Source organism: Piliocolobus tephrosceles, chromosome 18, assembly GCF_002776525.5.
Source record: "Piliocolobus tephrosceles isolate RC106 chromosome 18, ASM277652v3, whole genome shotgun sequence".
In the NCBI taxonomy this organism is placed as follows: Eukaryota; Metazoa; Chordata; class Mammalia; order Primates; family Cercopithecidae; genus Piliocolobus; species Piliocolobus tephrosceles.
Window position 1 is genome coordinate 808,909 of NC_045451.1, and position 26,318 is coordinate 835,226.

General features: G+C 48.0%; 1 protein-coding gene across 5 annotated transcripts in view; it reads right to left on the minus strand.

Annotated features, from left to right (window-relative positions):
- Positions 1-26,318, minus strand: part of ATP9B (ATPase phospholipid transporting 9B (putative)) — a 268,072-nt gene that overhangs the window by 2,029 nt on the left and 239,725 nt on the right. For 4 of the 5 annotated variants that reach the window (XM_026455183.2, XM_026455181.1, XM_026455180.1 and 1 more), the window contains 10 exons: positions 25,214-25,375; positions 24,428-24,520; positions 18,479-18,562; positions 17,899-18,069; positions 13,774-13,872; positions 11,888-11,977; positions 10,775-10,919; positions 10,507-10,571; positions 8,928-9,083; positions 8,695-8,759 (listed from right to left, as the gene is read on the minus strand). In XM_026455183.2, the coding sequence (XP_026310968.1) occupies positions 8,695-8,759; positions 8,928-9,083; positions 10,507-10,571; positions 10,775-10,919; positions 11,888-11,977; positions 13,774-13,872; positions 17,899-18,069; positions 18,479-18,562; positions 24,428-24,520; positions 25,214-25,375 (1,130 nt within the window). The remainder of the gene's footprint in view (positions 1-8,694; positions 8,760-8,927; positions 9,084-10,506; positions 10,572-10,774; positions 10,920-11,887; positions 11,978-13,773; positions 13,873-17,898; positions 18,070-18,478; positions 18,563-24,427; positions 24,521-25,213; positions 25,376-26,318) is intronic. The other variant, XM_026455182.1, reaches the window with a different exon arrangement.

The window sequence follows — 26,318 nt, forward strand, 5'->3', positions numbered from 1 at the left end:
CACGCGGACGCCTCCAGACCCAGGGCACCCCTCGCACAGGGTCCCTCCTGAGGCTGCTATGTAGTTGCAACCACTTCCCTCTGCCGCCTCCTGCCTATCCCCTGGCCACCAAGAATCTGTTCCCCATCTCTAATCTGGTCATTTCAAGAATGCTATGCAACTGTCCAGCAGGCGAACTTCGGGGATTGGTGTCTTTTACACAGCGCAATTCTCTGGAGATTCATCTAGGTTGCTGCAGTATCAGTAAGTAATTTCTTTCTATTGCTGACTACTATTTAGTGGCAGGCAAATGAACCACAGTTTGCTTAACCACTGAAGTACATCTGGGTTAGTCCTAGTTTTTGATTATCACAAATAAAACTGCTGTAAATATTCACTGCACAGATTTTTTGGCAAAGTTTCCATTTATTTTGGACAGGAGTGCTGAGTGAGATGGTATAAACCCCGGGAGCGTGGGTGTTAGGTCACTTGGTGGCGGTATAGTTTTTCAAAGAAATTGCTAAAACATCTTCCAGATAGTAGGATTTATGCTCCTACAGCAATATAAGAGCTACCCAGTTTCCGTGACTCTTCCCCACAATTCCGGCAGGTGTGAGGCGGAGCGTCCTGTGGTCTAACCTGGTCTCTGTGGCTGACGATGTGGGCATCGTTTCACGGGCTTGCTTGCGGTCTGTGCATCCCCTCACACACAGGGTGGCTGCCTCTGCGCCTTCTGTCCTTTTCTTAACGGGACTGCTTCTTCACGGCTGAGCTTGGAGATTCTTTAGGCACTGCTGGACACAAGTCTTGCCAATACCTGCTTTCCTTTCTGGAAGTGGCCCTTACTGGCTGCAGCATTCCGTGCCCATGAGGCCTTTCTCCAGCACCTGAGTCCCTCTGCCTGCACGGTTTCCAATTATCCCCAGCATACCCTGTCTCCTCACTGGCTGCTTTCAATGGGTTTCTTTGTCTTTGGTTTTCATCAGTTTGATTGTGATTACCTTTGACTTTATCCTGTTCGGGGTTTGCTTACTTTCTTGAATCTGTACATTTATGTATTTTGCCAAATCTGGGAGGTTTTCAGCCTTTATTCCTTCAGGTACCTTCCTAGCCCTGCCCTGTCCCTTCTCCCCTGGAACTCCCACGGCACCAACAGTACAGAGGCCAGGGCTCCCACGGCACAAACGGTACAGTTACCATCTTGCTGTCCCTGAGGCTCTGATTCATTTTTTTTTTTTCAGTCAATTTTCTCTCTGTTGTTCATATTGAGGACTTTCTGTTTTTCTATCTTTCAGTTCACTGCGTCCTTCCTCTGTTCCTTCTATTTTGCTGCTAAGCCCAGTCGTGGCATTTTTTTGTCTGGGTTATTTCTCATCTCTAAGATTTCCATTTGGTTCTGCTCTGTGTCTTGTCTGCTGGGCTGTTCTATTTTGCCATTTACTCCAAGTATGTTGGTAACGGCTGTTTCCCAGTCTTTGTTGGAGAACTCCAGCGTCTCTGCCATCTCAGGGCTGGCCTCTGCTGCCTGTCTTTCCATTCCCCTTGAAATCTTCCTGGTTCTTAGTATGACAAGGGACTCTGACGTACAGCAAGGGACTCTGACGGAAGCCTTGACATTCCGGGTATTGTGTATGAGACTCTGAATTTTCTGAAGGGTGCTGACCCTGCTGTGGTGGGGAGAGGAGGGCACTGTTCTTGCTGCTGTGCAGGGGCAGGGGTTCGGGCTCCCTGTGCAGCCTCCACTGACACTGAGGGGCTCATTATCCCCGACACTGGGGGTGGAGTCCTGTCTCCCATTCCGTCACCCTGGAGATGCTGCGTGCGTCGCTACATCTTGTGAAGTGGCACTTTCAGCTCTCCACTTGCCTTTTTGGGGAGGGGGAGGCGGGCAGTAGAGTGACGATCATCTGAAAGTCATCCGTCTTCCTGGCACCCCTTTCATGGACCTGCAGTTGGAGAGGCTGGGCCCTCGCTGGGACTTTCAAATTTTAAATTTCTGCACCCATGGGCGTTTCCAGGCTGCCAGCTCCTTCAGCTCCAGCTGTTGGAAAATGTGGGGAGCTCCTACCGCCTCACCCCTTGCCCCTCTGTTCACCTCGCTCCCCACTCAGAGCCTTCTGTGTGTGATGCCCACAGTTTCAAGCTCAACTTAGCAGAAGGAGCAGGGAGGAACCCATCTACTCCACCTCCCACCGTCCTGGAAGGGGAGCTGGGCCGGAAGTGGAGCTGGGATTTTTTTTTTTTTGAGACAGGGTCTCACTCCGTGGCACAGGCTGGAGTACAACGGTACAATCATGACTCACTGCAGCCTTGACCTGCTGGGCTCAGCTGATTCTCTCACCTCAGCCTCCTGAGTACCTGGACCTCAGGTATGCACCACCATGCCCAGCTAATGTTCTTTTGTAGAGATGGAGTGTCACCATGTTTCCCAGGCTGGTCTCACACTCCTAGCCTCAAGAAATCTTCCCAACTTGGCCTCCCAAAGTGCTGGGATTATAGGCATGAGCCACTGCACTTGGCTGGGTTTTTTTTTTTTTTTTTGTTGTTGTTGTTAAATGACATTGTCACCTATGAGAAAGCATTCTCATAGTTATCTCAGGTTGGGAAAGTGACCCCATGGCAGAGAACCAGAAAAACCCATGACACCACGTTATCTTATAGCCTGGAAACATGCGGATACCTAAAGGCTATATTCTGTTTCAATATGACTGAGATTCCATGGTCACAGACTGTTATATTTTTAAAACTGTTGTGGGTTCTATATGAAACGTTTTCTTCTAAGGTACTTTTAGTCTAGCTGACATTCTGTTTTCTTGATGGGTCACTGTTGGGCACTAAACATCTACATGCTCAGAGAACTTTATCCAGAAATTCAACTTTAATTTATTGGGTTGAACTTGTACAACACTGCTGTACTTCCCTCGAAATCTTTAATCACTTTTGTTAACTTTATTTGAACAACTCCCACTCTGCTTAGGATTTAGGAACAGGGACAAATAATTCAAGGAGAGCCCAACCAGGAGTTAAGACGGCAGGTCATCCCCTGGCGGGCATCCCGTTCTGCATGCACACAGGCATGCGGACACTCAGCCATGCGGCTTGTGACTTGCTCACACCAGCAGGAAGGACCACGTGCGGTCACGATTTCTGTATGTGCATTTATGAGAACTCTTGCTTTATTTATGCCAGAAATCTGCCTATCTCTTCAACCTTTAACAACAAAAACCCCACTGCTGCCTCCTTTTCATAAACCTACTCTCTTGAGGTGTAACTTTCAGCACGTGAGTGATGAGTTTTGACAAGCGTCATGGAACCGCGGTGTGATCATGACGCAGAGCATCTCCGTCACCCGCCAGGAGGAGGCCTGTGATGCGCCAGGTGGGAGACTCCGCCTCCCTTGCTGCCGCGAGTCCCACAGAAATGGCTGCTCCCCGCAAGCTCTCTAACACCTGGCTATTCTCTCCGGGTGGTCCCTGCGCTCTGCGGGTGGGTCTCTCCAGGCCAGCGGTGTTGCGGCTCGCCCACCTTGCCGAGTGTGTCCTCTGCTTTCTCTGTGCTGCAGGGCAGCGTCTCAGGCGATGGACACAGTGCAGCTCTTCCACCCCCGGCGGGTGGCCGTTGGGGTTTTCCCAATCTGTGGAGATCACAGCTGAAGTGGTGAGAGTCCTGGTGCCAGTCTGAGTGGAAGAATGAGTGTTTTCCTTTTTCCTGGGTGAACACTGAGGACGGAGGTTGCTGGGGCATGGACAGTGAATGTTTAATTTCATAAAAACTGCCAGTCTGCTTTCTGGAGTGGCTGGACCATCTGCACTCTCGCCATCTGCTGCCCGCCTGCCAACACGCCGCTCGGCCTTTCAGCTTGGCCCCCGCGGTGGCAGAGCCTTAACTCTCTCTGTGGCTTAAACTTATCTTTCCTGGTAACTAATGATGTTAAATACATTTTCTTGTGCTTACTGGCCATTCTTATGTCTTCTTTTGTGATGGATGTTCAAATATTTCATCTTAAAAAAAAAACTGAGTTGTTTGATCGTTGAGTTGAAGGTATGTACTGAAAGTATTTCCTTCTTGTCTGCCTTTTTACTTGATTAGTACTGTCTTTAGAAGAGCAAGAACTTAATTTTTATGAAGTCCATCATGTCAGTTTATTCTCAGTGCATCATGATGTTTGTGCTCTGAAGTCTGTGCCAACCTGGGCACAGGTTGGGGGGCTCTAGAACCCACCAGAGCCTGGCCCTCCTCTGAGATCTGCACACACTGAAGTTTACTCTGAGAAACTTCATAGCAGGTACAAGGACCATTGAAACACAGAGGTTTTGAGGCGTCTGACCGTCGGTTCTAGATGTGGGGGAGTTGTTTCTCTTCTCAGAGGCACCACTGTCCCCACTGCTTCCTATCCAATGTCTGAAAACATTTGTTTCATGTGTTTTCTCGTGTTTTCCACTTGATTAGGCTTGGAAGATAAATCTGTTTCCTGTTATTCCAATCACGGCTGGAAGCAGAAGTTCTGAAGACCCTCTCTGATAAACCCACAGAGCCTCCCATTCCTGCAAGTCTGGACACGGCTCCCTGAGGGACCTGCCTGTGCTCCTCCTGCCCAGAGCACACTCTCGGAATGTCATTAACCTTCTTGGTGCTCAAATAAGGTTCAATCTAACTTTAACAAGAGTGCTCACAGGCTCTCCATCTGAGTCACTAGCAAGGGTATAAAGGAGACCCACACCCAGGAATGGCTGCTATGACGTGGCGCTGTGTGTGAGATCCTTGCGGGCAGCTGCCAGAGTCACTGGGGAGACACCTCCGGCCAGTTCAGACTAGCGTTTCCCAAAGCATTTTTGTGGAACGTGAGTTGTAGGCTCATGAGATCAGGACTCTCTCAGAGCCTCCAGCTTGCCAAAGTGCACAATGCTGCACCCTACAGAGGTTCCCCATGAGGACTTGGCCTAGGAGATCTCTTTCTGGGGGAGGGCATGGCATTCCCTAGGCCTGCTTGGGGAACAAGGACAGGGTGGGCTTGGGGGTCACAGGAGCCTCCCCAGGCTGTCCTGTCTCTCCCAGCCCCTCCTGCTGCCCCATTCCCCATGCCCCTAGGGTTCCCCATCACCACCTTCGCGGCCCCCAGGTCCCTGGTCCTTCCCTGGTTTCCCTGCTCGGCACTGAGTACGCCTGGTCCTTCCTGCTCCTGGGGCCTCTTGCTTCAGGAAAGTCACCTCGGCCACCAGTTCCCTCCAGAGCTGATGAAATGAATACAGATGAAAACTATATTTGTGGAATTAAATTCTATCAACTGTCCTCTAGCTTCTAGAGCCAATTTCTCTATCATAGCCATGATTTTGGTCTAGCTAGATGTTATTTTATAAAAACACCATGTTGCTTTTTGCTCACTTCTTGGTATTTATTTCTTAGGTGAAGGCAAACTCATTATTTATTTTCAAAGATTAACTAAAAGCATTGCCCCTCCAAAGCTCCCACCTAACCAAATTCAGAGTATGAGTGCTGAAGAAAGTCACAGACATTTCTTGCGTGACGGACACTCAGAGTTACTCTACATAAAGCCCACTATAAAGAAGAGCTGGGGACACCGTGGAGCACTCGGGCTGTGAGGCAGGCATCCAGGCCTCACTAACCCAAGCAGTAGTTCTTCAAAGAATAATCTCCATGGTCCCCCACATTTTCCTTTTAAAGTTTCAAATCCATGATTTTTGAAATATGAAAGAAGGTGAGAACGGTTATGCTTTTCTATGACTTCCAAGGAAGAAGCACACTGTTCAAACTCAAGATGCAATCAGCATTACTGTGCAAATTCGATACTATTTAAAAGTAACCAGGCTGGGTGAAAGGGCTCATGCCTGTAATCCCAACACCTTGGGAGGCTGAGGCAGGTGGATCATTTGAGGTCAGGAGTTCAAGACCACCCTGGCCAACATGGTGAAACCCCGTCTCTACTAAAAATATACAAAAATTAGCCGGGCGTGGTAGCACATACCTGTAATCCCAGCTACTAGGGAGGCTGAGGCGGGAGAATCACTTGAACCCAGGAGGCGGAGGTTGCAGTGAGCTGAGATCACGCCACTGCACTCCAGCCTGGGCGACAGAGTAAGACTCTGTCACCAAAAAAAAAAAAAAAAGTCACAAATATAATAATCACTGTAAAGATGTAGGCGATGGGAAAACCTACTTAAAAAGAGTTAGCACTTACTGTACCTTTAGGATATTCACCTTTGTTTGAAGTACTACAGAAAACATTATTGAAATTCATGGGAAGCTGAGAATATTAGCACAAATCCTACCACGATTTCCATCAACTGTATGGGCTATGAGTTGGTAGGTTGCTGGGACATTCTTTGGTCACGTAGACATGAAATAGGGCTCAAGTTGACACCATGGACGCACAGTGTCGTCCTGTGCTACCTCATACTGGGGCTGAGGGAGCCTCAGTCGACAGGATAGCCCAGGGCCGACGATGGCACTTTCCTTGTGCGCCACAAAAACGGGAGTCTGCAATGCTTACGATCATGATCGAGGGGGTTTACTCCCTGTGTGATTACAGCAGGCAGGGGTCTAAAACCTAAGCACTTGTGCCAAGATGAAGGGCTAGGGGTGAGAGAAGCCTGAAGACACATGCGAAGGTTTCCCCAGGCTCTTACCTACTTTATTCAAAGTGATTTTTCAGACCACAGGACAGGCTCCTGATACCCTGGGAGGAACGGTGCTAACACGTGCAGGCGAAGGATGTGGAGTCCGAGGCAGGTGCCCCAGGAGTCTTGGTAGCTGTGAGTCCCACAACTCAGCTGTCCTGAGGCTTGGGGTGTGGGGCCTAGAATCCGCCAGAGTCTGGCTCTCCTCTGAAATTCACATACACTGAAGTTCACGCTGACAAACTCACAGCAGGTATGAGAACCCGATATACCTTGTGATTTGTCCTTGTAGAGCATGCAGAATAGGACGCTAACTGGAAATACAACTGTGTGGCCTGGGGTGTGAAGGTGCACCGCTGGGGGCCGGGGCTCCCGGGGAAGCAAGGACAATGGCGACATCTGGCAGTGGTCTAGGCCAAGGGGACATCATGTGTGGAGGCCATCATGTGTGGAGGCCAGAGGACAGAGAGGACCTGAAGACTGGAGGCGGAAGGAAGGCAGAGACCCACGTGCTGTCTCTGTGTATGGCAGTGCTCCTCGGACAGCTCAGGATGACGCGGGTGCCGCTCAGTGATTGTGACTTGGGAAGAAGGTGACTTAAGAGAACCTCACATGTTTATCAAAAGCCTAATACACGCACAGACTGATATTTCCCTGTATTTTGCTAAAATTGTGAGGAATTCCTGGGATTCAGGGAGCTGTCGAGTGAAATAGTGTTTAGACTGCAGATTAGAGATAGCTCTGCAGGGAGAAAGGACTCTGTCTGTGTTCTCTGTGGACCTGGGGTAAGCTCGGTGGCTGCGTGACGATGGGGAGCAGCACCTGGCGGCAGCCCCTGACGACTCAGGTCTGAGCTGGGCCTCCCACGGGCAAGTTCCTGAGCTCTCTGGGTCTCTCACTTTTCTCACACATGAAGTGGGGACAAGGTGAGGATGAAAGCATGTTCAATGCGGAGAGCACTGAGGCCAGCAGCTGTCACTATTAAAGTATTTTCTGAGACTCTTTGTGGGGTAGAACCTGGTTAAGGTGGGAATAAGTTTTGCAGAGGTCAGGGAGGTCAGCGGCAGAGGAGCGGCTGCTTTTAGTTTGCTGCCAACACGAACGGTCACACTGATTTCATTTCTAGGCATAACCACAGAGGAAGAGGAAAAGAGAAATTCCCCCTATTCACCCTTCACAGGCAGTTCCTGTTTTGCAGATACGGTAGGCGCGCTTGGCAAAATCAGCTCAGCTTTCAATGCACGTCGCATGCCGGCTGCACTTCTGGTGTCCTTTTCTAAGACGCTGGTGCTGTTATCTTTACTTTTTTTTTTTTTGACATGGAGTCTGGCTTTGTTGCCCAAGCTGGAGTGCAATGGCATGATCTCAGCTCACTGCAACCTCCACCTCACAGGTTCAAGTGATTCTTGTGCCTCAGCCTCCCGAGTAGCTGGGATTACAGGCACACACCACCACGCTTGGCTAATTTTTTGTATTTTTAGTAGACACAGGGTTTTGCCATGTTAGGCTGGCCTCGGACTCCTGACCTCAGGTGATCCACCCACGCCCACCTCAATCTCCCAAAGCACAGGGATTACAGGCGTGAGCCACCACACACAGCCCTGGTGCTGTTATCTTTGAAAATGAGATTCCATTCCTGCCCGGGAGAGACTGACGGTGTTTGCTTCGACGCAAGCCATGCTATATCTCCGCGCTTGCTGTTCTCTGCTGCTGGCCACGCCCCACAGCAGGATGAAGCCCCAGCCAGGGGAGGGCAGCCTGTAGAGAGCCGGGAGGGCCTGTCAGTGACCACTCTGTCCCTCCACCTTCTGCCACGGGACCCTTTAGAAATCTCAGATCCAACACAGTTCCTGACACAAACGACGGCTTCCACTTGAAAACAAAATCTAGTAAGAAAATCCCAGGACGAACAAGTGTGCAGGTGTTGTCTTGAACTTCACCCAAGTAAAATGTTGTTTTTACATCAGTATTATTCATTCTAAATGATGACTGTATCAAGAATCTTCTATATATGTTTGGTTTTTTTTCCAAAACAGACGTCCTCCCCTGGATGGGCTGGCAGGTGCTGAGTGTAACTTACCCCACCATGAGGAAGCCCTGATACAACGGGACGGATGCGAAGTAGAAGACTGAGGAAAACACAGCCTGGAGAGAGAGCCACAGACGAAGACAACCGTCAGCTCCGCGAGCACCTGCGGCCCAGGCCTCTCAGGGGCCGCGCGACCTCCTAAGCACAGCCCAGTACTTCCGGCAGCACTCAGCACCCCCTCCCGGGCGCTGCCCTCCCCGGTGCCAGCACAGAAGGCTCAGTACCTGCATGGTGGAGATGATAAGGCCCCTGTGCATGACGAACTGGCCGAGTGCCGCCGACCTCTTGTAGCTGTTCCGTCCGTGCACCATGAGCAGCCTGCCAATGTGCCGGAACTGCCTGATGGAGAAGTCGGCAGCCAGCGAGGCCTGCTTCCCCTCCTGAAAGAAAAGCACACGGGGCCTTTCAAACACTGTGGACACTGGAAATCAGGCTCCAAAAGCTGAGTTTGAGAACTCAGCCTACATTTGACCAAGACTGAAGTTCTCTCTGCAGGACTTCCAGAGCTTCAGCTACGTCAATGGGGACAGGTCCTATGGTCTTAGGCACAAGGGCAGGAAGAGCCCCCAGCACCAGCCCAGGCTCTCACAAGCGCTTCAGGAGAGCTCGGCTCCGACAGTCTGTGGGTGTCACAGGAGTCAGCAGAGTCGCAGAGCCCGGGCCAGCCCTGTCAAAGGACTCCCTTGTGATCTGAGCGTGGGCCAGCCCTGTCGGAAGACGCCCCTGTGATCTGAGCACGGGCCAGCCTTGTGGGAGGACGCCCCTATCATCTTGGGCTTCTTCAAGACAATTCTCCGTTTTTCATATTTAAAGAAACAATCTATCTCCTCTTTCACAATTCTGTTGTAAGGCATTACAAAAGGAAGTAGCCAAGGAAAAGGCCACACTTGCTTGAGCTGGGTGAATTTTCCAGGTCTTTCTGGGTGTGTCTGTATTAATATTTAAGTGACTGTGGATAAAGAGCATAACACAGATAAGTCTGGCACAGAAGACGAACCTCAAACCACAGCTCAGCCAGGAGACACAGGCAACCACACAGAGAATGGTGTGTGGGAAACAGGAGGGAGGCCACGGAAAGGCTCGCTGGCAGGTCTGCTAACATCTGAGCTGAGGCCTAGGGCAGGTGACTAAGAGTGACACCTCCCTGCATGCCACTCTGCCAACAGCAAGTTGCCGAGGGCTGGGCTCTAATGCACGTGGCAGGATCGTCTTTATGAAATGTGGGGTTGAAGCAGGGGACTCTGACCAATTCCTCCTCCACTCAAATGTACAGTTCAGTGCCTGGGACACACCAGGCTCTTCAGGCTGTGCTGGCTGACTGTGCTGAACACACGTGTTGACCAAGTGTGCATTCACCAAGCATGTGTTCTGACCAAGCGTGCAATGAGTATGTGTTGGGTGTAAAACGACCAGGCATGCGCTGAGCACGTGCTGACGTGTGCTGACCTAGTGTGTGCCGAGCGTATGTAGTGTGCTAAACGAGTGTGCTGAGTGTGTGCTGAGCACATGTTGATCAAGTGTGTGCCGAGTGTCTACTGACTGTGCACTGAGCACGTGCTGATGTGTGTTGACTGAGCATGTGGAGTGTGTGCTGAGTGTGTGCTGATGTGTGCTGTGTGCTAAGCACGTGCTGATGTGTGCTGACCGAGTGTGCGTGCTGATGTGTGCTGACCGATAGCTAAGCACGTGCTGATGTGCACTGAGTAGGTGCTGAGTGTGCAATGGCCCAGCATGTGCTGAGTCGTGCTGATATGTGCTGTGTGCTGAGTGTGTGCTGATGTGTTGATAGAAGGGGGAACCTACCTTTCCCTCAATCCCAATCCCACAGTCTGCTGCCTGAATCATGCTGACATCATTTCCTCCATCACCTGCGAAGCAGGAAAAGTGAGATAAAATAAAACCCCATCCATCATCACGCTTTTCATTTGTTATCAACAGCAGCTATTTCAGAAACTTCCATGAATGGAGACGAAATCAGTCTAGTTTTAGAGATGGAACAAACTCTGCCCGTCAATGTCAGCCTGCGGGTTTCTCTGGAGACCTCCCCGTGAGAGGGGTGGGCGGCTCTCACCAATGGCGCAGGTGCGTCTCCCCGTGTGCTGCTGCAGCAGTGTCACGATGTGGGCCTTCTGTGTGGGCGAGCAGCGGCAGCACACCACGGCGGGGCACTGGCAGGCCAGCTCCACAAATTCATGCTCGTAGTACTTTAGACAAACCTGGACAACAAAGCCGCTGTTATTTTGCCTTATGGTTGACAACACTGTCCCAGATTTGTGTAATGCAGAAAGTGCAAAACCACGGGAGCAAAGCCAACAGATGCAACCGTCCTCAATCTTTTCAGTATTCTGTGAATCATTTCACAAGACTCACGGACAGGGGAAAATATAAAAATCATGGGAAGAAATTCTATATAACATGGAACCATCCTCCTGCCCACGGAAGTTCTTCCACTTGAAGTACCAGCGATAATCTTCTGTGATGTGAACTATGACATGACCTTCTGGTCTGATCCCCCTCCCCTGGAATCCAGGCTGCCTTAGTGACTTTCTTGAACAACTTCATGTGACCCAGTGACGTTCTGGGGCAGCTTCTGCCAGATTTCTTGGAGTGCTTGCTCTGGGGACACTAGCAACACAGAGATCCAGGACGATTAAGTCCAGGAGCCTGTGCAAAAGCTGTGCAGGGGGAGGCTCCCACCAGCCCCGGTGCCACAGCTCTCTCAGGCGGGGGCCACACGTGCGAGGAAAACGAGGCATGAAGCTACTTTGGACACTCCTGCTCCAGCGGATGCAACGTGGACAGGACAGAGAGCCAGAACCACGGCGCTGGACAGGCTCCTGTCGCTCCTGCTCCAGGTTTCCTGCAGCACTTTCAGGCTCTCAATGTCTAACGGAGGAGTAACAATCACCATGACCCAGCCCTGCTTTCAGACTCTCAATGTGTAAAGGAGGAATAATAACCGCTGAGATCCAGCTCTGACATCTCCTCAGGGTGGGGCTGTTTTCCAGAGTGGCAGGTGCCGCGGCTACGGAACGGAAACTGCTGAAACAGCGCAGACGGGCAAAAGCCCTCGACTCAACAAGCCCTCAGTGCACTGGGATGGACAGACACGCTCGGCCAGGGACCAGCCTTGCCTCAGAGACACAGACAGACACACATGTACTCACTCAGGGTCCAGCCTTACCTCCAGAGAGTCCCCAGATATGACCAGTGCACAATCATGCTTCCTTCGAAATGCATTCAGCTCCAAATGTGCCTCTCCCCGACTGGTTACCTCCATTAAGGGAGAAAAAAGAACCCCAAATTAAAATGTCGTCTAAGTTAGAGGCACAGAGAAACAGGGCATTATTTGCAGAGTCACGGTGGAATGTGTTGGGGTTATTATCTAAAACTAAAGTAGCTTTAGGATTTGGACGCAGAATTTCTCCAGCAGTGCTGGGTGTGTCTACCCACTCAGTTAACACAAATCATTTTCAAATTTGTGGCAACTGCAAGCAGGAAACTTAGAGTGAGGAATGCAGTGGAATCACCACTCAGATGAAATTTACGTAAAGGGTGCCTATGAGTTAATAATTGCCTTCTGGATAGTTTGGGAAAGTAATTGCCTTTTATAAATATACTCCCTTAACATACAACGCTAATGATTAAGAATTTTCTTGTAATTTCCATGAGGTGATTATTTATCAGAGCAACAGGCCAGGGTAGGCTGGTGTGGGGAGCAGCACTGCTGAGAGTCACTGACTGGCAGCATCATGGACATGGCTCTGCAGAACGAGGCTTCCACCCAACAGGGCCCCAGAGCCCAGGGAGGCCGAGCTCCTCATCGCCACACATCGTCGCCACACATCGTCGCCACACATCGTCGCCACACATCGGGTAAGAGACAGGACGCTCTCAAACCAAGGTGTTATGTAAATACATCTCTTTTCATAATAGGTCAAATAATGCAAAATACTTAATTGCTTGTGTTGTCTCTGCCATGGGTTTCAACTTACTCCATTAGTTTTTACTCAGTGTCTGAGGGATTTTTAAAAAACCTAAAAGAGTAAAATTAAGTCATAATCTTGAAATATCCTTCGTTTTAGAACAAAAACGTTTCAGAAACCAACGTAACTGGTTTTTCATATTCTTTCTGCAGAGATTTTATGGAGCATAAAATAAATGATATATTAATAGTCCTCTTAATAGGACCAAAATAAATTAAAAGCTTCATGTGGTTCAAATTAACAATCTCAGACTCATCTTTAAATAGGTAGGTTTTATTGTGAAAAATTTAATTTGTGGTGCTATAACACTGAAAAGTCAACAAAAATTGATCTGAAGTTTTATCAGAAGCATTAATAATTTAATTGCAAATAGTAGTCTTCAGGGCCTAATTTGCGATTCTGATGCTTCAAAACAAACTACATTTACATGTAAATTATATTCAAATAACTCCTTCTGTAGGTGCAAGTGATTCATTTAGAACAGACGCAGACACAGAATGTCTGTTCACCCACCATCAATCAAGAACAAGAAATTTTTATTTTTTGTTTGAATCAAATTTAGTCATAACTAATACATACAGTAAACACATAAACTTAGATCATTTCTATCAATTTTCTTTGAACTAATTAAGGCAGCACTTGCTCTGAAAATGGCAGTGATTAAAAACACATTCCTATTTTGTATTTGTAGCTTGTTTCAACAGCAGCTTCTGGACAACATGTAATACGTGTAACTTGTAGAAAAATGTAATTTTTTATCAATATATATTTTTACAAATTGAAAATAACTGCAGTATGCCTCTTTTAAAATAGCAAAAAATAATACTAATAGTATAACCAAAAAATACTTTTGAACTTAGAGTTTGTTCAATCTATCAAAAAGCAGCTTTTGATCATTATTAATGTATGTGGTTAAAAATATCTATTTTAACATGCTTTTATAAATTAGAAAAGTCACAATATTTCTTTTTAAAAAGACATTTAGTGATTAATAAATAACAACATATATTCTGACAAAAACAATAGGCTTTATTTGTGTGAGATAAACATTTAAAAATTCAAAGTGATTAAGATACATACTTACCTGTCTGAAAATGTGAATATCTTGTGTTCTAGACACCAGATGTGAACTTTTGGCAATACAAGTAGCTGTCTCGAGTTTATCGCCTGTTAGCATCCATATCTACGAAGCAATTTAAACTGGTGAACTTCAACAAGACAAGGACATGTTCATCTCCGAGTCTCACATAATTCCCAACAGCCAAAAGGTGGAAGCAAGCCAGGTGCCCGTCAACAGAGAAATGGATGAGCAAAATGTGTTCCATCCACACAATGGAGTATTATTCAGCCTTGAAAAGGATGGAAATTCTGACACAGGCTGCAATGTGGTTCAACCTTGAGGACATTATGCTGAGTGAAAGAAGCCAGTCACAAAAGGACAAACACTGTCTGATCCCATTTCCATGAGGTCCCTAGAGCCATCCAATCCATAGAGAAAGAAGCAGACGGTGGGTGCCACGGTCTAGGGGAAGGGGAATGGGGAGATGGACAGCTCCTGTTTAGGAAGATGGAACAGTTCTGGAGGGGATGGTGGTGATGGCTGCACAAGAATCGGCAACGCAGACTTCAATAAGGTCATGCTACACACATCCAACCACAACTAAACCGTGTGTGAACTTGCTTAAGGTGGAACAAGTGAGAGCACAGTGATGTGTAGATACAGCAGCTGAGACCTGGAGGCACGTGAGTAACACCTGTGCCCGGCACTCGCAGGCAAGGTCTAATGAGGATAGCTGTGAGTGTCAAAGGTGCCGTCCACACAGCGTTCCACACCAAGCACACGGGCCTGCCAAAGCAGCGCACAGTCACGGTTTGCCAGGCTGGGAGGCTAATGAAGACCTTTACTGCAGTTTGCTAGTTTTTAAGTTGGAAACGGAGGTTCAATGGGTAACTGGCCCATAGTCAAGCCAAAAGTTGTTTATGTCATATAAAACATGTTAAATAGTAGCACTTTTACATTTAAAAATTGCATTCCCATGCACATCTTATGTATATATGTATCCCTAGACAATAAAATATCAGGATACTTAATACATATCAGGATATTTGATATATATAACAGCAAAGAAATTCCAGTAATATTCTCATTAGCTGAATTTCTCAGATTTCGTATGTATTATATTGAAATATGCATTTTTGGAAACAGGAAGCAGAAAAACAACTTCGACAGTGTACTGATTATCTGCTTAAGCACGCTCCACCTGTGGCTCTCTCAATGTCTAAGATTTGTGCTTTGTACTTATTTTACAGACTTATATTCATTTATTGGACCTAAGATTATGACACATTATCGTGACAAAGTTGAAGAAGAACTAGCACTGCGGCAACCTGAGTGGGATTCAGGAAACACAGTGAGGTCCCGCTGAAAATCACCTTCGAGTTTCAGAGGAACATCTGAAGTCAGACTTTACATAATGTACAGAAAAAAGAGCAAAACTCAACAAAGTCATATAATTTAGCAAATAATTGATGTAAAGATCCAAATTTTAATACAAGAGATATTCACTACTAATATACTAATACACTACTAATATACACTACTAACATACTAATAGTCTAGCACATATAAAGTAAGAAGTGGACTGAGGTGAAGTTTACTAAAAAGTTACAGTGAAATGCAGGGGTCATCTGGTCACTCACTCATGTGTCGATTTACAGATGGGTCTTGCAATGCACTCTGGGGCTCGACTGAACCTCCTGCCTCAGCCTCCTGAGTAGCTGGGATCCCAGGCACACAGTACCACACCCAGCTCATCTGCTTCTCATTAATCACACTTCTTTATTCAACTTTTTGGCTATACAATACAATTAAGTTTAGTAATCTAAACTTTCTGAGTCAGAATTGTTCTCTTGTAATTTTGAATTTCTACATGAACAATTACTCTGAAACCAGATACAGCTTCATGATACACTTCCTACTGCGATCATGACACACTTCCTACTGCGATCATGACACACTTCCTACTGCGATCATGACACACTTCCTACTGCGATCATGACACACTTCCTACTGCGATCATGATACACTTCCTATTGCGATCTCAGATGGATATGATACAGCCTCATGAGACACTTCCTACTGCGATCATGACATACTTCCTACTGAGATCATGACATACTTCCTACTGCAATCATGATACACTTCTTACTGCGATCTCAGACGGATATGATGCAGCCTCATGACACACTTCCTACTGTGATCATGACATACTTCCTACTGTGATCATGATACACTTCCTACTGCGATCTCTATGACACAGCCTCATGACACACTTCCTACTGCGATCATGACGCCCTACTGAGATCACGCCACACTTCTTACTGCGATCATGCCACACTTCCTACCGCGATCATGACACACTTCCTACTGTGATCTCAGTCGGATATGAACAGCCTCCTGAAACACTTCCTACTGCGATCATGACACACTTCCTACTGCGATCATGACATACTTCCTACTGCGATCATGACACACTTCCTACTGTGATCATGATATACTTCCTATTGCGATCATGACATGCTTCCTACTGTGATCATGATACACTTCCTACTGCGATCTCAGACGGACATTAACTCTTACAAGTCTCTTCACCATGCAGACCTCTAGACAGCAAGGAAAACAGTTGCCCATTTTCCGTCCATGGCACAGCATCTTCGTCGAAGCTTGAGGGATGTATTTTTTATCTGAAGTTGGCAAAGCTTTGACTTCTGACACTGTCCTTCAGTTCCGTCCCTCTAGTCTAGATATGCAGCTTTTCTCTGAAAACTAAGTTACACTTTTTTCCATTCTGAGCCCCAGGTCCTTGAGGTAGTGCTAAAATAAATTATCTTAACCAATCTGCAGTTGACCTTTTGGCTTCAATGAGAACATGTGAGGAAAGCTCCTGAAAAATAAAACTTACACCACAGGTGCTAATTTCCCCTGTGTAGGAAGAGGACACATCAGTAAGTGAAAGAGCCAGAGAGCAGGTCGGCAGACAGGGAGCATGGGCCCCGCCACACAGCATCTGGGGGAAGCCACCAAGAAGCATGGCCAGGATGCCTAACCTCTCCCATCCAAGGGAAACATTCACATTTCGCAGACACCACATTTAAACTGCCAAGGACCACACAACTGGATGAGACGCGGCACTGCCTTGGGGAGCATGGGGAAGGTGGGCACTGCCCGCTGGGAGACGGGACACTGCTGCTGGGAGCATGGTGTGGGTGGGGGCATGAGCCACACAGCCGAGGTGGAGGGGGTGTCCTCCAGCTACGGAGAAGGTGCTGGGAAAGAACAAAGAGCCAGAGGGAGGACAAGCAGCTTTGCACCTGCCCTGCACGTCCAGGCGTCTCTGGGGCAGGCTCTTGCCGCTGAGCCCAGCAGTGAGAAGCAGCTGCCACTGGGTGTCCTTTTGTGCTTTCTGAGTTTGTGACAATGTGGATGCATTATTTCTTCAAAAACATCAATAAAATGGATGTAGTGCATGTCTGAATATTCTATATTCTCAACTCTAATATGCCCTGAAGCACGAGATGATTCCAAATGTGGCACAATTTAACCAAGAATGAAGCCAGAGCCCACATGAGGCCTGAGTTCTCACGCACTCGCATCCTCACAGAACACGCGCTGTCACACTGGACGTACCCGGAGCTGTGAGTGCTCACAGGGGAGGCACACAGGCCCCTGCAGGAGGAGGCCACATTACACAGAGAACACCGCGGCCCAGCCTTGCCAGGTGCGGGGTTGTGACAGGCTGGGGGCAAGGGCATGAGTGCCAGCCAACCCAGGAATGGCTGCAGACGCCTGGCCGGTGGTGGCCAGGGCAACGGGCACTGGCCCCATGCGTCCTGTCGGGGGGTACACAACCCTCCCTGGGAAATGGCATGTGGGAGTTTGACATCGCCAGGGCTGGGACCAGGGCCCCTCTTCCGAAAGGCCAGGGTATCCGGAGAGGGAAGAGGTGTGGAGAGGAAGGTCTGGAGCAGGGACGGCGTGGGGACTTGTGTGCGCAGACGTCCCTAAGGAAGGAGGAGAGCTCGTGGGCAGCTTTGCTTACAGAGCTCGCTCACAACCATGACCCCACAGTTTCACAAATCAGCGTGCCCAAGGAAAAGCAGTTTGCTTCAGCACAAGCAGCGCGCACCCGCAGAGGTGAGCCCGCCGTACCTTGATCCCGGCGTTGCGCAGCATCTCCAGCGTGGGCCGCACGTCTGCCTGCAGCTGGTCCTCCACACCGGTGAGGCACAGCAGTTCCAGCTCCCTCTCCAGGCTCTCAACTACCGCGGCCACCTTGAGGGACCTGTCGTGCATGCTTAGCTTGGCCTGAGTGTATCGGCTCTGGGGACAGAGAGGGAGGCACCTGTGTGCACACGTGTGTACGTGCTCCACATGTGTACTCCATAGAGCTGGACTGCACAGGCTCTGGGGACAGTGGGGGAGGCGCCTGTGTGCACATACTCTATGTGTACTCAACTCGACCACACTGTGACCACTTAGGAGTTACCAAGCACAATTCTAAGGAAACTGGCACTTCTTTGCTTCTATGACACTCCTTTCCCAGCAGGCTGGAGAAGTGGTGGAAACAGAAACGCAGAGAGGATCACCCCATGCTCCTGCTGAGTGAAGCTGCCTTCACTCCTAGACTACAGCAATCCCAACTCTAATTTCATACGAAGACAGGAAGAACTAATTTCAGCAGAAGGAAGGAAATGTCGTAGGAGGATGAGATGGCTGGGAGTCAGCTCACCTCAAAGTCCTGGTACTGCTCCTCTGTCAACGCCTTCTTTGCAACCACGAGGGTCCGCAGTCCTTCGCGAGCCATGTTTCCACACTGGAAAAGGAGAGGCCGAGTCACAGGTGGGCCCCACAGAGCCCCTGCAGCCGTGTGTGGGGCCAGGGTAGCACCACACTCTGACCATTGGTGCCCTGCCCTCATGTTCTGTGCCCACCTTCATCACCAAGGCCAGAGACGACTCAGCAGAGGGACGCCTTTATATACAATGCATCCTTTTAACCTCCCGACCCGTCTGGTATCTCGAATCCTACTAACCCCTTCACTCGAGAGGCAGAGACACTGGATGGAGTTGGGGCGCACTCCGCGTGGACTCCCCTGGTGCCTAGCAGAGCTTCCTTTTACCACAGCACGGGCTTTTCAAAAAAACACAACCTGAATCCTTAAACACCTCCACTCCAGAGTGTGGGCACCAGACTGCATGTAGCAAGAACACACGGAGGGTGCACGTGGCAGTGCTGGGGACGGGGCGAGGGGAGCACCTGGTGCCAGGGAGGGCTGCTGCACTGGGGGAGAGGTGCACCCCCTGGCATGTTGTAATACCACGGATTTAGAACCAGATGGCTGGGCCTGAAAACTGTCTCTACCACAGACTCTGTGTTTTTGGGCAAATGACCTAATTTTTCTGTGCTTGTTTCCTCCTTAATAGAAATGGGCTCATAAGAGTGTTGCTCTGGGGCTAACCCGGTGAATCTGTGTAAGTTCTTGTTGCTCTATTTTAAACATGCATGTAACTGGCCTTGCAGGGCAGCCGATCACGTGCAGTAAGTGCAGTCAGCGATGGAGGAGAGGGCAGGAGTGCAGGGCCGCGGTGAGAGCTGGGGTTGGTGGGGACACGGCCAGATCCCAAAGCTCATGAGCCTCACCCTGCATTCCAGCTTCCAGAGCAGGGGGGAACCCTGCAGGAGTCATGACATGCATGGGGCCTGATGTGCGTGTTGAAGCAAGACATGGAAACGCTTGCAATGGGCACATGAAACAGGGCTAACCGTGTTCACGGTCAGGGAACGAGTCAAAATAAAAAATACGACTTTCCAATTCGAGGTAAAAGTGCAACAGTTTCAGCTGGTGATGGGGTGAAGAAACAGGCTCTCTGGGACGAGGCGCAAACCTGTCCCAGAGGGGAGGTGCAGGAGCAAACCTGTGCGGAGGTAACACTCTCGAAGTTAAACTGCTCATACCAGTGACACACATCCCAGTCCTGGAAGTTCAACCTGTTCTTAAAAAGTAGACCCTGATGTCCACAAGAGGTTGACAGGTGCCATGCTGCTTTTACATGAACAAGGGTCAGGTTTTAAAAGGCTTGAACGAGAATGCTCATAGTCAATACCGACACCCTGCGCTTCCACATAGCCAGCGGAGAGAATCTGGCAGAGCTGCAGAAGCCGGTTCTGGAACTCTGCGCTTTCTACGCCATTTCCTTGTGTGCAAAGTGAAAACAGTTCCTCCCTCACATGGTTGTGGTGACGTGAAGGACACCCAGAGGGACAGGCCTCGCGGGGCCACAGGAATAGACGCATGAAGCACGTCTCCTGCAGGGCAGGGTGAAGAAACAAACCCAGCCCGCTCTCCCACCCGGCACAAGGCGGTGTGGGCGACCCGGCAGACGTGGGCAGGAGGGCTCCGGTGGGTCTCCTGGGGGCCCAGGCGGGTCCACGACTTAGCTGTGAGCACACACAGTCCTGCCCAAGGGGCCAACGTCGGGGGTGCAGACAAGAGGCATTGGAGGGTGCTGGGCTCCCGGACAGCTAAGGGGGTGCTGGGGCTGTCAGGAGACAACCCCACCCCCTCTGCTGTGTGGACCGGGACGGGGCTCAGGACAGCGGGGCCCTCTTCCAGGGACACACAGGGACCTTACAGTTGATTACTAAGTGCTGGGTGAGGTGTGCCTAAGCTTTAAAGTTGTGGTGTGTTCTATGAAAAGTACATTTAAAAAAACAAAGTAACGAACACTAAGCTATATAACTGTCCAAACTATCAATTTTTGAATCTATCAGTTTCTACTTTTTTATTTGAGACGGAGTCTTGCTCTGCCGTCCAGGCTGGAGTGCAGTGGTGGGATCTCGGCTCACTGCAAGCTCCGCCTCCCGGGTTCACGCCATTCTCCTGCCTCAGCCTCCCTAGCAGCTGGAACTACAGGTGCACACCACCACACCTGGCTAATTTTTTTGTATCTTTAGTAGAGACGGGGTTTCACCATGTTGGCCAGGATGGTCTCGTTCTCCTGACCTCGTGATCCGCCCACCTCGACCTCCCAAAGTGTTGGGATTACAGGCGTGAGCCAGCGCGCCCGGCCTAGCAATTAGTAGGGCTGACATACTTTAAGATGCTTTAACAGCGACCCTCCCTGTCGACAGGGCTTGTCTGTGTTCTGGAAGGTCCTGAAAGATTGGCTGCTTAAGACTCTCCATCCAGTTGTTGTTGACTCCCTCTTAAATTTCAAATTTGAGGAACTCTTCCAAATTGTAACAATGTTTATAACGCTCCTGTCTCTGGCAGGTTTAGCAGTCTCTGGCATTAGGGTTGATCATACAAAGAAATCAGTGGTAATCACATCTTCCTGAAGCCCCAGGAACTTTCTGCAGCTCAGGTGGACACTCCCAATGCAGCTACGGCCCACAGTGAGCCCCGCAGAGGTGGTGCAGCTGCAAACCTGCCCTGCCACCATGATCCACGGCAAGAGGAGAGGTCTTCTAGAGGCTACTTTGGTAACCTCCAAGGAGAATAGAGCTCTATATTATAGCTAGAGAACAACTAATCAAAAACATTATTTTCAATGTATACTTAAAACATTAAAAACGTGAACGTTGATAATGCAGACATTTAAGCAAAGATATCCTAAAGAAGTTAATTAGCAACATTTGTTTACAGAAAAGAAGATCAAATTCTAGTAAACCTGGTTTGTGCAAGGTTGCACTGAACACTAAGAGTCTGCATGGTAGGGAGAGGAAATGCGACAGTGCCCCTAAGGAAAGCTCCGCCAGCCCTCAGGGTGGACGTGCAGCGGAGAGGCCAGCTCCGCAGGCAGCAACAGAAAGCCAGAGATGGGCAGTTGTGGCCCAGGGAGCTGGGACTTTGGGCATGACCTTTCTCAGCACTGCCCAGGAGAAGTGTTGAGAAACCACCCAGGCGCACCCGCATGCTTGGAAACACATCACGGTGCACGCATGCACATCACAGCCCCCCAGTCATGCGCAGAGACCCTGTCATCACCCATCATCTCTCCTGGGAAACAGGCAGCTCTCCACACGGGAGGCCCCACTCTAATGAAGCCAGTGTACTGTATCTGCTGATCCAGGTTAATTTGTAGGCAAATAATCATTATTGAACTCTTCAGATTTTTTGCAATTTCTTTTTAATTCATCCAGTCGATTGGATTTGACTTTGGTTTGGAGGCTGCAGGGATGGCAGGAAGGGCTGGAGGAGAGGTGTGGGTCTAGCACCCCTCTTCATGCATCCAACAGCTGTGTCTCTTCCAGCCTCCTGTGTAGGAATCGGAATAGTGACCTCTGTAGGGTCATGTGTTACAGGAGACAAAGGAGGTGACAATTACTGTGAATTACCAAGGCAAGGCTGTCATCCATTATACCTCCTGTCATTCCCAATTTTAGCTACAGATGGCCCTTAAACAACATGGGTTTGAATAGCGTGGGTCCACTTCTACGCACATTTTTTTCAGTAAAGCTTATGCGGAATGAGCCTGCGCCTCCTGCCTCCACTTCCACCTCCTTCACCTGTTCTGCCTCTGCCCTCCTGAGAGAGCAAGACCAACCCCTCTTCCTCCTCAGCCTCCTCAACATGAAGACGGTGAGGAAGAAGGTCAGAAGGTCATCACGATGGCCCACTCCCACTTACTGACGAGTAGATACATTTTCTCTTCCTTATGATTTTCTTAATAACACTTTCTTTGCTCTAACTTACTTTCTTGTAACAATGCAGAATGCAATTCACATAACATACACATTGTGATAATCGATCTATCCCTGTTACTGGTATGGCTTCGGTCGACAGGAGGCGATCAGTAGTTATGTGTTTGGGAGTCCGAAGTGAAAGGCTGATTTTCAACTGTGCCGGGGGTTGGAGCCCCTGACCTTCGTGTTGTTCAGGGTCACCTGTGCTTGTTTCCTTTACGATACAATGTCCAGGGCCTAACTCAAGTTTGTGTTTAGAGGGAAGGAAGCCAATCACCTCAACACCTCCAGCTATCCAGAACATCACTATTTTAAGTCTGTTCACAGACTCACATATTCTTACATCTCAGGTTTGCAAAAACTGGTTTTGTTATGTGATCATGGAAATTTTTTTTTTTTTTTTAAACATTTGGAGAACACAAGTTGACAGCCAAGAATTCAGCTCTGGAGGAGCCTAAAGGAAGCGGAATAATGTGCTCGAAGAACCTGCTGCCTCGTTTAGTCTGTAATAAAAGGAAAGGCTTTCATACTACAGTAGTACCACAACAAAGACACTGATGAAGGGACAACAATTTATCCAAGGAAAGAAAATACAATGTTGAGAAAATAAATGTACACAGAATTTTTAATAAACTTATCTTTGTGAAAAACATACTGATATTATCTGTCTGTTGCAAGACATTTATTGATTTGACCTCATAAAGTTAAATAAATTAAACAAGTATTTTACAATAATTGCACGTCATTATGACCAAAAGTAATTTTTATGGTATTTTGCTAGGTCTTCAGGGAGTTTAATTTATTCATGTCCCTGATTAAATTAAAGAACCCTCAAGGAGATATTGATTCATATTACCAATACCATTGTGAACATCAGGGTGTGGAGGCTGCACGGTCAGACCGTCTCTGAGGTCCCAGGGTGGGAGAAGAGACTCTGAATTCCAACAGCAACACGCGCACAGCAAAAAGGGCCGTGTCGACTGCAATGACAACAGTCTGCTTTCCTCGGAAATCCAACCACTGGTTTATACATAAGCTTAACGATAAACAAAACCATCTCATGAGACGACCCACAAATCCTGGTTACTTCAGGAGAATTTAATGAAATATGGGATTGCTTCTTATTTGTATCTTATGTTCTAATTTTAGGTGAATCTTATGCACAAATTTGCATCAGGTTAAAATTCTAATGAAAATTTCCTTGCAAATATTTATGTTACAAAAGAAATACATTAAAATATAACTGTGATTACATATAAAGTATTATTTCAGAATAATGAATGATTAATAATGCCTTCTATTTCTCACTATTATAAACAAAATATTCTTTGTAAGGACCTACTTGTATAGACTGACATGCACTCACCCACAAAACAAAATGATTGTTATTCACATAGAAAGTAAACTATTGGCTGGGCATGGTGGCTCATGCATGTAATCCCAGCATTTTGGGAGGCCAAGGCGGGCAGATCACAAGGTCAGGAGATAGAGACCATCCTGGCTAACATGGTGAAACCCCGTCTCTATTAAAAAATACAAAAAAAAAATTAGCCGGGCTTGGTGGCATGTGCCTGTAGTCCCAGCTACTTGGGAGGCGGAGGCAGGAGAATCGCTTGAACCTAGGAGGTGGGCTTGAACCTGGGAGGTGGAGGTTGCAGTGAGCCAAGATCACGCCACTACACTCCAGCCTGGCTGACAGAGAGTGTCTGTCTCAAAAAAAAAAAAAAGTAAACTATTTATAAATAAATAGGACTCTTGTCCTTTCTTCTTTATGAAATTGAGAACTGTAAGCATTTAAAATAATTTAGTATAAAATGATACTGTGTTTGACAACCTATGTGGTTCCTATCAGCATCTGGTTTGACATTTTGACAGCTCAATTTATCCAATGATACCAGTGTCTACAAGCTGGGGAAAGGATATCCTTTTTCTGTCATCTATTCAATAAAGTTCACAAAAACACTGTGAACCACGTGGAGAATCATTCACATACCTCCTCTTCCAGCCAGTCGTTATACTGCACAATAGGAGACATGGCCACATCGGCGCCCTTCATGTAAAATGTGATTTCTGCCGTGGATTCGTCCTATCACAGAACAACAATCAACAGAAGCACATTTAGGCTGCATTGCTTGGTGCAAATAACTGCTAGTCTAATAAAACACATAACGGGAAAAGCAATTCCTATGAACGTGTTCCCGTGTGGTAAGCTACTCACACGTGTTTCTACAGAGGGCTAGTCCCGTCTTCAGCACCAGTGCCAGCAGGACTGAGAACAGGATTGTGCATCCTGAGACGCTCGGCTGAAGGTCTGAACGTGTTAATGAGTATGATTTGGGTTGCATCCATTCTCTTACACTTTTACAGTTGGATTTAATGCTTCATTGTTTAGTCAACTTCCAAGACATGATTTTGGTGTTTGCTAAAAAAATTAAGGTACATTTTGGCAACTTTATGGTCATAAATCAATGTTCAAAAGTCACTCTTTGGCTTCTTATTTTTGTTGAAATCGAAACAGCTTTAGTTGTTGATTGGAAAAAATAAATAAATCCCACATTATTGATTCTGGCTAGGTTGACTTGGGAGAGTTATTTTATCTCACTAGAGACACAGTGGCTTCCCAGACACAGATTGTCAGCTTAGATTTCATTTAAAAAAAACTGTAACAGCATAAAACACTTGAGTAAATATTTAACTTTCTTTTGGGAAAATTTGTGTCTAAAAGGCCTGAAAGCGAAATGTCCGAAGCCATCGCATGGCACCCTCGCCGCAGCCTCACCCTGACGATGATGCCCATCCGCTTGCTCTCCGAGGTGAAGGGGAACAGCTGCAGGATGCAGAAGCTGAGGACCTGGCCGCTGGGGGTCTTCAGCTGCATGGAGGTGAGGTCCCTGCTCACCAGCGTGAGGCCCACACTCTCTGTCCACTGCACCAGAGCGACCTGTGGGAGACAGCAACGCCTGAGGCCACCACTGACTCAGGAAAGCTGCACGCGGGCGAGCCAGCACGGAGGTGCTCAGAAAGCTCGCCAACATGGGACAGCTGCAGAAAAACTTAGGTGTTCAGAACGTTTTGTTTTCATGGCTAAGTATATACGTTTGAATAACATTGTTCTAGAGTAATCCTAAGCAATATGACCAAAGTCAGTTGGTATTATTATTTTTTTTTGAGACGGAATCTCGCTCTGTCACCCAGGCTGGACTGCAGTGGCACGGTCTCAGCTCACTGCAAACTCTGCCTCCCAGGTTCACACCGTTCTCCTGCCTCAGCCTCCTGAGTAGCTGGGAACTACAGGTGCCTGCCAACACGCCCGGCTAATTTGTTTTGTATTTTTAGTAGAGATAAGGTTTCACTGGGTTAGCCAGGATGGTCTCGATCTCCTGACCTCATGATCCGCCCGCCTCAGCCTCCCAAAGTGCTGGGATTACAGGTGTGAGCCACTGCACCTGGCCTGATATTATTCTTTAAAATAAAGACCATGATGGATCATAGAGACTTTCTTTACAATTTGTGTTAACTGCTCCCTAGAGCCAGATGGTGTTAAAATCGAGAATGCAGCTCACCCCATCAGTCTGGGGGCAGGGAGCAAGTGATCCGACTTTTCAAGGTTTCTCCCTCCCCAGTTCCATGGACTCCATGAAAGGGGAAATAGTTTGAATCTCATGTTTACAGTATTTATTTTTCTAAAATAAGAGATAAACTGGTGAGTAATTAACTCTATTAATGTGTCTACATGTAATCTTTGCAAGTTTAAAGGAGACAAAATAGACAAGGAGAAAGCAGGCCTGGGTTCTAAGCCAAGTGTGGAAGTCGGCACTTTTGTGGCCAGGTCGTCATTCTGCTGGGAACACGCTCCTCTTCTGTCAAGTGGAGAAATGACTTCC